Below are 14,071 nucleotides of genomic sequence, written 5' to 3' on the forward strand. Positions count from 1 at the left end.
GAAGCGAAGTGTATAGACGGACAGTAGATAACGGCAAGGAAAACAGTGTCATCATTAAGGGTGTTTTCGAAGTGAATGGTACATGCGCAGCTCGGTGCATCGGTTTTGGTTTTACCAGATCGATGAGCGAGAGTTCATCGCTCATCGGTGATTACCATTTGGATCATATTCGAAATTTTAAAGTGGCTAGAAATATTCGTAGGAAGGGCTTGAATTCACCCATTTATCTCGACTGGCAGTTTCTGCGAGGTAATCAGTTAATTGTGCGAATTCTCATAATTACTGCAGTAATTAGCGTTTGTAAGAATTGGAAGATTGCTTCTGCCAAAGGAAAGGAAACACCGCAGGTAGCACGTAGATGCTCCTTTCTCTAATCTTTTAATAATATTGGACATATTTCCTGAAGCACCTTGTACAGGTTCTACAATTTGTAACGGCCATGCTGCAGCAGGACAAAGCAGGATGACCCTTTCAGCCTGACGCACCGAATTGGAATATATTTTGCAACATAGGTGCATTGACATAAACAACTGATGAGGCTGGCAGAATAAAAGCAGCATAGCGACAGCTTGGCTGCTGCCATATTGCAGTTTACCGACACGGCAAAATATTTATAATAGGTGTTATACATATTGTCGCGAGAGGAAACGATAGACAGGAACTCGAAATGGACGACTGTTTACTCAGCCACAGCAGCCATTCACTTCTTCGCTCTTTTCTTGTTCCACCAAGACAGCGCCGCATCACCCTCGCACAAAAGAAAAAAAGGAGGCATCGAGTGAATGTCATTGCTCTAAAAAACTACAAAAGGTAGTCGAAAATGTGTGTGTCCATTGAGGAAAAAAATGGCGAGGCGAAAAAAAAGAAGCGAGGAAAAATTGTACAATTGTCTTGAAAGCAAGTGCCACGTCACAAAGTTCTTGACTTGCAGTCATTGCGAATAGTGAAGCTTCAACCTGGAGACGTGAACCGCATCCGAGGAGCTTGGTCTACGACAACGGTGCAACGTGTCGGCTGGGAAAACTTCGTAGTTTACTTCCCCGATGCGATGAAGAACTCGGCATGGTGCGAAGTACCGACATAATAATTTTTCTCAACATCCACGTTGACGTATAGGAGTCCAAACTCAGACTAGGTCACCGGGTTCGTTTATTACTGCTCTGTGGTGGGTGTTTTAGCGGCGAGCTTCTTGATTTAGCCGCGTTAAAATGCCAAAGCGCACCAGCTGCCGGGCGTCATCGGATCGCTGAACAAATGCATCTGCGTCCAGGGTGACCATGTCCGGCAGAGGTGGTTGCAGCATGGTGTCAGGCATTGTGGTGAGGTCGCGACCGTAAAGCAGACGAAAAGGAGCAAAGCCGGTGGTTTCCTGCAGGGCCGTATTGTATACGGGACAATATACGGGAGGATTTGTTTCCAATTCTTCTGATCCTTGGCGACATACATCGACAGTATTCTGCAATCGTTTTGTTAAGGCGTTTGGTTAACCCCTTAGTTTGCGGGTGGTACGCAGTTGCTGTTCGGTGCATCGTGTCACTCAGAAACAGGATCTCTCGGACCAACTGTACCGTAAAAGCCGTACCACGATCTGTGATGACGACAGCGGAAGGAACGGGGTGGAGAACAGTGTTCTTGATAAAAAATGTCAGCTACGTCGGAAGCAGCTGCTCGCTGGGCGGCTTGTGTTTCTAGTAACTGGTCAAGTAGCCGGTGGCGACCACAATCCAGCGGTTACCAGCCGTAGACTTTTGAAATGGGCCGAGTAATCTAACCCGACCTTTTCAAAAGGTGCGTGAGGGGGTAATAAAGGCTGAAGCAGTCCGGCTGGTTTCGTCGTTGAATTTTCGCGGCACAGGCAAGTTCTGCATGTCTTGTACTGCTTGACGGTTTTGTAAGTTTCGCCAGTAGTACCTGTCCTTGATCCGCGCCAGAGTGTAGTTTTAAGTTTTCGGGTTGCTGCTCAGTTACGTTTACTGATGCGAGAATAGCAAAGCAGCTAAAGTCTTCATCCTTGTCTTCTGCAGCGATCTCGATGGGTTCGCGGGAAAGACAGTCAACGTAAGTGTGTTTCTAGCCAGACTTGTAAACCACTGTTATATTGAATTTCTGTAACGGAAAGCTCCATCAGGTGAGACGGCTTGAAGGATCTTTTAGATTCGCTAGCCAGCAGAGAGAGTATTGGTCGCTGATGATTCGTAAGGGGCGTCCGTGTAAGTATAGCCTGAATTTCGTTATCGCCCATACAACCGCCAGGCATTCTTTTTCAGTCGTCGAGTAGTTTTTCTCCGCTGATGACAACGTGCGGCTAGCGTAGGCGATGACGCGTTTCATGCCATTATGGTATTGCACGAGAATAGCTCCGAGGCCAAGGTGACTTGCGTCAGTGCGGACTTCCACGTCTGCTTCGGTGTCGAAGTGACCAAGGATCGGTGGCGTTTGTAGGCGTTGTTAAACGTCGCGGAAAGCGTCAGAGTGTTTGGAACCCCAGACAAAGACGACGTCGTCCATGACGAGTTGTTGTGGAGGGTCGGCGATTTCTGAATAACTCGGCACGAATTGGCGGTAATGAGCACAAAGGCCCAGGAAGCGGCGCACATCATGTTTTGTTCTCGGTATTGGTAACAAAGCAACTGCCATAGTCTTCTCAGGGTCTGGGTGAACACCACTGCTGCTGCCATTGTGACCAAAAAATTTGAGTTCCTCATATCCAAAATAACACTTTTCCGGTTTCAGGGAGACCCCGACAGTGCAAATAGCCAGAAAAACCACCTCAAGCCGATCAATGTGATTTAAAAGTGGTAGAAAAAACGACTATGTCGTCTAAATACACTAAAGAAGAGTGCCACTTCCGGTCACATAAAACTGTGTCCATCATTTGTTGGAATGTGGCCGGAGCGGAGCACATGCCAAAAGGGAAAACTCTTTACTCATAGAGACCGTCAGGTGTAATAAACACTGTGTTTTTTCTCGGTCCCGTTCATTTACTTCAATCTGAAAATATCCGCTACGGACATCCATGGAAGAGAAATAACGGACGTGCGGCAGGCGATCCAAGAAGTCATCAATTCTGGGAGGAGGATATACGTCTTTTTTCGTTATCTTGTTCAGTTCGTGGTAGTCGACGCAGAATCGTAGTGAACCATCTTTCTTTTTAACCAGAACAACTGGCAACGCTCAGGGACTAGTCGGTCGTTCAATTACGTCGTCTTTGAGCATTTGTTTCACTTGATGACGGATAGCACGGCTTCTTCTGCGACACGCGGTAAGCGTGTTGGCCCACGGGTTTGACATTGGGCTCAGTGATAATTCTGTGCTTTATTAGAGAGGTCCGTCAGACTTTCGACGTAGTGGCAAAACATTCACTAAAGGATGAGAGGAGACTGAGGAGCCCTGCTCTCTTAGGTTGTTCTAACTGGTTATTCACAATGAGGCGACAAGTCACGTCAGTATCGCAGCTGTTCTCAGTCGAGGTCATCGTAATTAAAAGGAAGGCGTCGAAATCATCTTATGCCTCCAAGTAAACTATGGTTGTGCCTTTCGCAAAATGCCTGTATTTGCCACTGAATTTCGTAACTAAAAGCGTAGACTGGCCATTTCGGAGTTGAACGAGACTTCGAGCAATGGCGACTTCTCAATCAAGCAATAACGTGAGGATACCTTCGGCGATCTCTGTTATTGACGGCTCCCGTGGACACTCAACAAGCATGAGGTAACTACTGCGAGGTGACAACGTGACGAAATCATGAACTACGCGTAAGGCCACGCCACGATGTTCGTTCTCGATGTCGAAATCTGTAGAAACACAGTTAGCAAAACTGACGAACAAATCACGCAGATTAATTATCGCTCCATACTCTTGCAGAAAATCTGTGCCCAAAATGACCGGCGAGCAACAATTGGGCAGTACAAGGAATGACGCAACAAAAGCCGACGCCTAAATCTCAAGTCTGGCGGTGCACCTTCCTATAGGGGATACGAGGTGTCCTCCAGCGGTGATTAGTTGAGGGCCGTACCACGCTGTCTGCACCTTGTGTAGACGGGTGGCCAATGAAACACCCATCACTAAGTAATCAGCTCCCGTGTCGACAAGCGCAGTCACCAGATACCAATCGACGAAAATGGTAATGGCAGCGGACGTTCTGTTGGCGGTTTCAGAAACTGGCTTTAACGACATGTCTTAAGGCAGCGGCGGAGGATATTTGTCGGTTCGCGTGACAGCGGCCTCACCTCCGGACGTCGTCGTTCACAGTTTCCCTGGCGTGGGCATGCACCACTGACACCAGGGGACCCAAATGCGGGTCGGGAGCGGTGCGTTGATGTGGACGGACGGAGTGATGGTGACCGTGACTGTCGTCGTGGCGGGACAGGAGCGCGACGGCTACCTTCCAAGTAATCCGAAATTTCGTGCAGGCGCTCACCATAGCGGGAACAACGGGCATCCGGGTAGAAATCGCGTAGGCCTATTCGTAGGTAGTACCAGTCGCGGTACTTGTGTCCAACTTCGCCACAATGGTAGCACAAAGGACGATTGTCAGGTGCAAGCCAGACGATGGACTTCCGCGGGCCAGGACGAAAATCGGTCGAGAAGGCAGACAATGGACTGGACTTGGAAAGCGTCTGAGGGTCCGAGCAGGTGGATGAACAAAATGTGCCGTCGATGGCGTAGAGACGCGTAGGGCATCCGCGTAGAAAAGCGTAGGAGGTTCGACTTACGATGGTGGTGAGGAGTGAATGAACTGCCTGATTTTGTTACGAACGACATCCGTAAGAGCAGCGATACTCAGAGAGGACAATGCATGAGATTTCCGAAGTTCATCGCGTACAACCTGCTGTATGAGTTCTGTGAAGACGTCCCTGTTATCGCCTCCTGCTACAAGCGAGCATGCACTGGACATGGCCGTCTAACACTCATACTGCGACAGCCGCTGCTGAAGCACGCGCTCCATAATTGTGGCTTCACGTATGAACTCCGACACAGTCGTAGGAGGGTTGCGCACAAGGCCGGCGAAAAGCTGCTCCTTTACGCCTCGCATTAGCAGGCGCACCTTCTTGTCTTCTGGAATGTGGGGGTCGCGACATCTCTTCTACAAACACAACGACGCTCTCGTTCGGCATTTGAAACAACGAAGAAGGTGCCTGCTCCGCTCTTTCTGTTCGTGGTTACTGAACGCTTCGCGAAGCTGCCGATGGAATTTCTGTCAACTCGTGAATGAAGCTTCTTGGTTTTCGTACCACTTTCTTGCCACGTTGAAGTGCCAGTAACCAGCCAACACAAACTTGAAAAGTACTTTTGTTTGCATTATTCTGAGTTGGTGTCATCGTCGCGAAGAGCTCCACATCTCGTTCAGTCGCGAGGCGTGTACGTGATTATTAATTTTTAAATTTTTCCCGGCTATGTTTTTTCATTGGTACCTCGTAGATGTTGTGTTAACCAAATCTATCACACTCATCACCTCGCTTTTGAAATTTATATCAGAGGTCTTTTAAATAACTTTGTAGTTAGAAACGCACGCACGTTCCCTCATGATAAAGCGACCCTTACGTGAGTATTCTAGGTCCTCAGCCTCCGTCGTAAAACATGAATGAAAAGCAAAGCAGGCTGGCAAAATAATTTCATACTTGTGGGTGAACTACCTGTGAGCAATACATCTCGTCGCGCTTGCTGACGAGGCGTGTACATTGTTAAAATATCACCGCAGAGTCAGTGCCGATGATACTGGGAAATTATAGCCGAGATAAATTGGTTATATGAATGCCTTCCTACCATTTTTTCAAGTGAAACAATGTGCGTTGCAAAGAAGCTGTTAGTTCTACATCGTGGCTTACGAGGCCAGCGTGACAATTACTAAAGCCCTTGTCTTGGCAATTGTGGCTCACCCTCATGCTGATGCTGCGCAGTCAGCATTGGTTACTTGTTTCATCAGTCGAAATTTTTTGTGTCCATAAGGCTGGTAGCCACTGAGCCCAGACACAGTGAACAACCAAGTAGAAGCATCACTCAATATTTGCCATTTTTCAACACAGGAATAGGATGGGTGCGTGCACAGTGTGGGCACACGAAAGAGGCAAGTATAGGTGTGGCACAAATATAGTGCATAATTAGGTGTCAGTGTTGCTTACACGAAGCACACAGAGGAGTCAACAAGGCTACGCGAACGAAACGTAACCATTTGAATGTGTGCAATAGAGCCACGGAGTGTGAAATTCTCGATAACTACGCCCTACATACAAAAATATTGATTGATTGATTGGTTGATTTGTAGGGTTTAACGTCCCAAAACCACCATATGATTATGAGAGACGCCGTAGTGGAGGGCTCCTGAAATTTAGACCACCTGGGGTTCTTTAACGTGCACCGAAATCTGAGTACACGGGCCTACAACATTTTCGCCTCCATCGGAAATACAGCCGCCGCAGCCGGGATTCGAACCCGCGACCTGCGGGTCAGCAGCCGAGTACCTTAGCCACTAGACCACCGCGACGGGGCCTGCAAACCCTTTTGGCGTCTATTCGCGCAACTATCTATCTATCTATCTATCTATCTATCTATCTATCTATCTATCTATCTATCTATCTATCTATCTATCTATCTATCTATCTATCTATCTATCTATCTATCTATCTATCTATCTATCTATCTATCTATCTATCTATCTATCTATCTATCTTTCTATCTATCTATCTATCTATCTATCTATCTATCTATCTATCTATCTATCTATCTATCTATCTATCTATCTATCTATCTATCTATCTAGCCACCTACGACTTTTAGCTCTCTTAGCCCTTTAGTTAATAGTATCGATGCCGCATTCACATGGTTAATTTTAACTCTTCAGTGTTGAAAAAAAGGCTTAAATAGGCAGCGCTGACCGGAAGAATGCAAACAGCAGAAATTTAATCCTAGCATTCTCTGTGGCGATCAAGTATTCTATCGTACAGCCACGCCAGACCTAAAAAATACTTTGCAAAGAGACTCTAATGTTCATGAAACGCCAGTTCTGGTTGCAATGCCGGCTGTAAAATTTTACAAACATTATATATGCTCTTTAATGATCGAGCCGTCATGTCATGTTCACCTCCATTATAGTTAGGCGCCATCCGCTGAGGTAGATTTACGTAGCAGTGTTAAGGGCTACCATCCTCGTGAGTCACAGCGCAAACACGAGCGCTTTATATCATCTTACCGCTTTTGGTGTTGCTAATGTCCACGTGGATGTTGCATCATTTTGCAACTGCAAACATCCGCTAATATAAAACGTATGAGTTTGTTCAGCGCGTCTGTAGGCTTCGATTTGTGCATATATTAGGCGCCACTATATAATAAATCCCTCCATAAAAATATTAAACACATTCACGTTGCATGCGCATGCTTCGCATAACATCGACTCACGAGGTAGCTGGGATCTGCGAAAAGTATTTTGGTTGTGAATATGTGCTTACACCCTCAATACCGAATTAAAACCTTACAGCAGCAACGCGTAGTATTTATATGGTATATTATTGCTGTTTATACTTAAAATAAAAATAGTTAAATAGAGTTCGGTAGAGAATTAGTGCAGCGAACATGCGAATGCTATGATTTATTAATGCACTGCGTTCCGTTACGGATGCCTCATATTTGTCGCGGTACAGTTTAAGTGCTTGGTAACTTGCTTTAGAATACAAATAAGAGCTTCATTATTGTCATTCAAGACACTTATAAAAGGAAGTACCTGATAAAGTCTGAATCCAATCATATGAATATTGAGAACACAAGCAATATTTTGGCAGGGGAAAACGAGTGATAACCCGAAATATTGTCTTGTCCTAGTTTCTTGTCCGTTATTTCTTTTGTATTTCCAGAAGGATGGTTGAACGTAGAGATAATGTGTGTCCGCCGGTTGGATGAACAAAAGCTAAACCAAGTTTTTCCTTAAGAGCTTTCAATGAAGTGAGCCAGCTGGAGGGGGTTTATCGCAAAGAAAAATAAACAAGCTAAAGAAAGCTATTTTTAATAGTTTATTATACTTGTTTATTTTTCCTCTACTTCTATGATTTGGCACAAAAGAGAGGATTTCCGCCGCAGGGGTTTGCCAAATTGATAATCGTTATCGAATCACGAGGCAGAAATGCACACCCAGGTGAAGATGATATGAGGCTCTCAGTGATAACTGGGGTACGCGTGTTGCGATAAGCGCAAGCCTGTCCGCAACACTCCAGGATCCCTTGAAAAGGGGCACCTGGAGAGTACGATCGCATTTTACGGCGGAATGGTTGAAGTCTCTCACTCAAAACCTAGAGATATCTGCAAGTATAGCTTACAGATAGAAGAAAACAAAGAATAAATCGCACGTTTTTTCTCAGGATAGACGTTTGGAGGAAAAACAAGGAAACAAGTAATCAAGCAAGCAAAAACGCGTTCACAAAACGAGTTCAACATTGGGTTTTCGATCTCTGTGTACGAGTGTACAACGGCGGCGCCCAAACAAATTGATGGGGCTGTCTGAGATTACACGGTTGACTGCTGCGCTGTGGATCTTCTGCAACAGTGTCTATGGAAGCAACAAGGAGCCAAACATGGCTCCCGGTCGAAGCGTGATCGTGCACTTGTTCGAGTGGAGGTTTGATGACATTGCCGAAGAATGCGAGACATTCCTTGGACCGCGCGGCTACGGTGGGGTTCAGGCAAGTTGCTAACGCACTCTTTATTTCCGCCTCTCTTTCTCAGTATATATATATATATATATATATATATATATATATATATATATATATATATATATATATATATATATATATTTAGCAAACAGTATTGCCAAGGAATATATAAGCGAAGTTATTAGAACCATTGTAAACTAAATAGGAAGAAAGAAAAGTTGGTGAAAAAAATACTTGCCGTGAGCAAGAATCGAACCTACGACCTCCGAATTACGCGTTCGATCTGATTAATATTGTGTCCAAACACGGAAAACAAGCCCTAAGTATACACTTTTTTCTCACACATATATATATATATATATATACCATACATGCCCCATATATAGGTTATAGGTGGCCACATGTAAGCATATATCTGAGCATATATGGCTCCCATATATCATATACGGATGTATATCTGGCGAAGTCAGTTCATGTATGGGGTTTTATACAGCCCTATATGACGCGGTTGGTCCATAAAAGGAGTCAGATCCGGCCTTTATAAGGCACGGCCACACCATATATAACATATCAAGTGGATCCTCATATGTGGAAGTACTCCCTTATAAGAGATGAACCACGTATATATTTAGCACCATGATCACACTTTTGTGCGGATCGCAATATATAACAATTGGTTCACAAAGCTGACCTGCTATTTTCTACAATAGGAGTATTATATATATGTTGTTTCTGCCATGCAAAAAAAACCGAAATTTCAGGTCAGCTTTGTGTACATTATAGTTGCAACTCAGTTGAATGCATATAAGCATGAATTCGTGTAATTTAACTCGCAAATTTTTCGACATTTAGGTTTGAAACAATAAGTTGCAATTAATACGACGTAAATAATGTATACGAGAGCAGACATGTTTTACGAGGAAGGAATCGTGTCAGGTCACAAACGTATTGAAGCTTCCGAACCTCGCTATTATTATAGAGCAATACTATATAGTTTTATGTGAAGACAAACTGCATGCAACTTATATTGTTCACATTAATGCCTTGTTTAGAGTGGCAGCAAGAAATAGTACTTTCAATGCAGTTTTAGCTCCCACATCGGTGGACAAAATTTCTGATTATTTGAAGGTTTTGATGGCTATATGCTCCCTTCTTATAACAAGATTTCAATTAATCTTGTTGACCCCTCATCTGCGATTGCTTTCAGTAGCGATTTCCCATAATTACGTGTGCAGTGCAATGTTTAAGGGAGTACTTTTAAAAACAAAAAAGAACTTACGTGAATGCAACTTGCAGGCACTATTATGATTACATTCTAGATGGAAGTTGTACTAGTTATTGCAAAAATACATCTTGCGTTTCCTTTGGCTACGTATAATGTTCCTGGCTGTGCACAGAGTACATTTATCGAAAATTTTATGATTGCACTAGAAAAAAAATTATTTTGATGTAATGTTTGCAAGCGTCAAATAAATCTCACGTCATACACATGTACCTTAAGAAAGGTGCAACTGACTCACAAGTGATACACAATTAATGGACCATGTAATAAAATGCTGAAGCTTTATAGCAACATTTACCGTAGGCTGCTGAATTCACGAAATTTCCATTTTGTGTGGGTGTACCATTACTTGGTCGAGGTCACTAATGCGCACATGCCATCATCAGGATTAGCCTAAACATTGCCTTGCGAATACAATTAGTATGACACATTTTTGTGGGCTGGCGTGATGCCTAAGCCAAACTCTACATTATGTACACAGCCCTTTTCTGTGCAGGCGCGTTATGATTAAAACTGCTTGCGAATATCTTTTCAACACCAACACTGTAGTGCATTTGACCATAAGAGTTTGCCACGTTCCATTTCCGAAGTTTTTGTTATCGTCCCAAAACACCACACGATTCTCAGCGCAACCGCGCCGGCAGTTTTCGAGAAGGTTTCGGACTGTAGTAGATCATTTCGATAAGATCACGCCCACTGTGCGAACGGTACAGATTGTTCTGGAACCTACGCCACCGCCAGCGATAACGCTAGAACATTCGACAGCAAGAGTATAAATGCCGACGCGCTTCGCCGCTTGTCTGTTGTTGATCGAAGGCCGACGCTCCGTTCACCGCTATCAGTCCGAGACTGCTATCTGTGCAAGACTACTGCTGTAATTGGACTTTCCATTTACCGGGCACAGGTTCGCCCAAATAAGCAGTTAAATCCCAACACGAAGTATCCTGTCTTCGGCCACGTCACGACCCCGTGACAATATGTATGCCGGTGCATACCCACCAAACTGCGCGATTGCACACTCGCGCACCTGAACACTAGCATTTTATTCAATGGTGCCAGATAATTTCGGCCATGTAAGAAATAAATGAGTGTATTATTATTACTATTATTATTATTATTATTATTCTTATAATTATTATTATTATGGTTGTTGTTATTATTATTGTTGCTGTTGTTGTATCGCGCAAAACGTCCAACGTTTCAATTCCTTATGCTGTCAATACTGTGTCGTTATGTAAATTTTATGAGATCAGGGATCTTGGTGTCCTTTTTGATAGCGCGTTGAATTTTTTCTACTTGCATTAAATGTGCTGCCATGCGAGGCCTTCGTTCTCTCACTGTTGTCTCAACATCTCTCAAAATTCCGGTTCTCCTAAAGCCTTCTACAAATTGTACACCGCGATAGGTCGTGCTCAACTTGAGTACATATGCATATCTGATTTGGAATGGCCTTGCTAAATTCAGCAGTAGCGCCACTGAGTGAGTCCAGAAATATTTCATAAGCACTTACCCCTGTCGTGTCACTAGAATCCTTTCAACAGTGCTAGAATATTACATTTGCCATCACCCTAACGGCCGACAAAATGACCCTTAGCTGTTATTTCTTTACAAGCTAGTTCAGGGTGAGATATTCTGTCCTTCTCGGTTTTAATAATTTTCAAACTCCGCGTAAGTTATCCAGAAAGAATCGACCATTGCATGTACCTGCCAGCTTCTTTCAACACTCGATCCTTTACAGAATACCGAGTCTTTCTAACGTCAACTTTCTTGATTTGTTATGCTTTTCTTAGTCTACAGTCATTTTTTTTGTCAGTGAGGGCTGCCATGTGCTAACGTAGATTTGCACATGCACAGATTCTTCCCTTTTCCTGCTTTCAGCAATCTGTCGACACGGTTGGGTATATTCCACATTATTTTTCAGTCCCATTCTATGAATATTTACTCTTTTATTTGTTGTTTCCAATGGCCTGCATGATTTCGATCATCATTCAAACCGGAAATTTATAATATTGATTTTATGTGCATTCTCTCAATTTTTGATCATGGACAAGACGATTTTGCACTGAGAGCCACCGATGCCTACGGCGGAATTTCTGCAGAACCAGCTTTTTACCGCTGTTACGTTAATGATGAATTATTTGCAGAACAAAAAGTGGGTTGCGTTTACAAAAGACAATTTTAAAGTCCCGTTGGCAAAAAATATCGCTAAAAGCCTTTGTTTCCACGCTCACAGAGACCTATAGACACCAGTTTTAGCAGTCGTTCTATAGACCATTAGTCACAATACTTGTACATGACAAGCTTGCATACCAATTACTTTTGACCGAACTCCTTAAAAGTTAATTATCAACTCATTAAGGTTATTCAATGCACATGCAGTTCATATGGTCAACAGCAAGTCAATATTTCGCTTTGACTCACTATGGACACCCCATTACATGCCAGAAAAAGTTTTATATAAACACACTGTGAAATATACCTTTACGAAACTCAAATTGGTTTCTTTTATGCTATTTATTATTGTCAAGTTGGAATCGTTAAAGCGGAATATTTACTTGCACCGTACTATGTCTCAGACCATGTTGACCATAGTTTCAAGATAAGAAAAATAGCATGTAAGACTGACGTATTTCAAAATGATTTTTTCCGAAAAAATTACAGGATGAAACCAACTGCCTTCTAGCATTGCCTCTACACTCTCAAATATTTCTTTTATTCCATGTTAGAATTACTGTGTTGCACTTTTGGGGTGTGTCTCATTTTTTATTTAAATATGTATTTCTCTTGCAGATTGTGATTCAGGTGACTTTGATTATTTGTTTGTCTCGCTACGTATTTTTTGTATTCTACTTTTCATAAACGCGCCCCCACTCTAACGTCAATTGGTACTGTGGGTAATGAAATAGATAGGTAAATGAAAAGTGTCCATAAATAAGCAATAATTTTAAGCACAAAGAATGTAATTCTTCTGGGAAAGTGCACTAACAGTGACATATGCCCACCACAAACTTTAAATATGATGCCAAGTTACATTTTTCGCAATTAATTATTGAGAATAAATCGAGATATAGTGAGTGAGGATAACCTAATTGGCCAAGAATGTTCAGGTGTAAGTACTGCCTTTGTTTTGGAGATGATGGTGACTGCATGCAGACCTTTCAACAAACAGGTATATTTCTAGCTGAGTAATGATTTGAGCAGCTATAATTTTTGCCGGCGACACAAGATGAACTATTATAGATGAATCATCTGAATCGCTATATATATAGGTATCCATATAAGGCCATACATGAAGTCCATATGTAGCACTTTTGTAAGAATATATATATATATATATAAATATATATATATGTGTGTGTGTTTGGTAGGTCTCATTCACATGCTTCATCATTTGATCGTTCCTTCGTGTTTGATATATCAATCATTGCTCATATACACGTCTTCTCACAAGGCTGGCCGAAAAAACAGTTTTCAGGCTATATAGTTGTACGAACATGACGCACAATATGATCCATAGCCCAAAATAATCTATAAGTTAAAGAAGCATATCTGAAAATATCGAGGTAGTTTTTCTAATCAGTGGCAAGCTCCTATGCAGCTGTGAGGACATCTTTCCGACAATTACGAGTTGTAGCTCGTTCGACGTACCCAACATCCGTAAAATCTAAAATTACCTACGTCTGCGCAAGAGCGCCACTGATTGCATTGAGCACGTTTGGAGATCATCCGCTCACTCGCACTGTGTGAAAGGCAGCGTCAAATCCCACGCAACGTAGTTACTAAATCTACGTGAACAGTAATCAAAGGTACTAATGACATATAAAGGGCGACACGAAGCCAGTTAAAGAAAACATAAAGCTAACCCGCGCTACACAAAAATGATTCCTCTAACTGATTTTACGGTGAGTGATGTCAAGTGAGGTGTCCATCGCTGCCACTGTGGCAACGATATGCTCTCACGAAAGTAGGCCCATAGCTAGGGAGACGAGGTTCCCTAGGACTAAGTTACCGAAATTCCGATAGTGGGCATTGTTTCACCGAGAATAAATAATAAAAATACACTTTTTTTCAAAAGAGGTTCCTCTATTCCATATTGAAAAAGTTCTTACCTAGGCACCTGAACGAAGGCTATGGTAATGATGTATAGCT

The 14,071-nt window shown here is 43.0% G+C and overlaps 1 protein-coding gene across 1 annotated transcript in view; it reads left to right on the forward strand.

Moving 5' to 3' along the window:
* Positions 1-8,262: 8,262 nt before the first annotated feature.
* Positions 8,263-14,071, forward strand: part of LOC142804113 (pancreatic alpha-amylase-like) — a 41,890-nt gene continuing 36,081 nt past the window's right edge. The window contains exon 1 of the mRNA XM_075890690.1: positions 8,263-8,667. Coding sequence (XP_075746805.1) covers positions 8,476-8,667 — 192 coding nt within the window. The 5' untranslated portion in view covers positions 8,263-8,475. The remainder of the gene's footprint in view (positions 8,668-14,071) is intronic.

This window comes from Rhipicephalus microplus, chromosome 3 (assembly GCF_043290135.1).
Source record: "Rhipicephalus microplus isolate Deutch F79 chromosome 3, USDA_Rmic, whole genome shotgun sequence".
Lineage (NCBI taxonomy): Eukaryota > Metazoa > Arthropoda > Arachnida > Ixodida > Ixodidae > Rhipicephalus > Rhipicephalus microplus.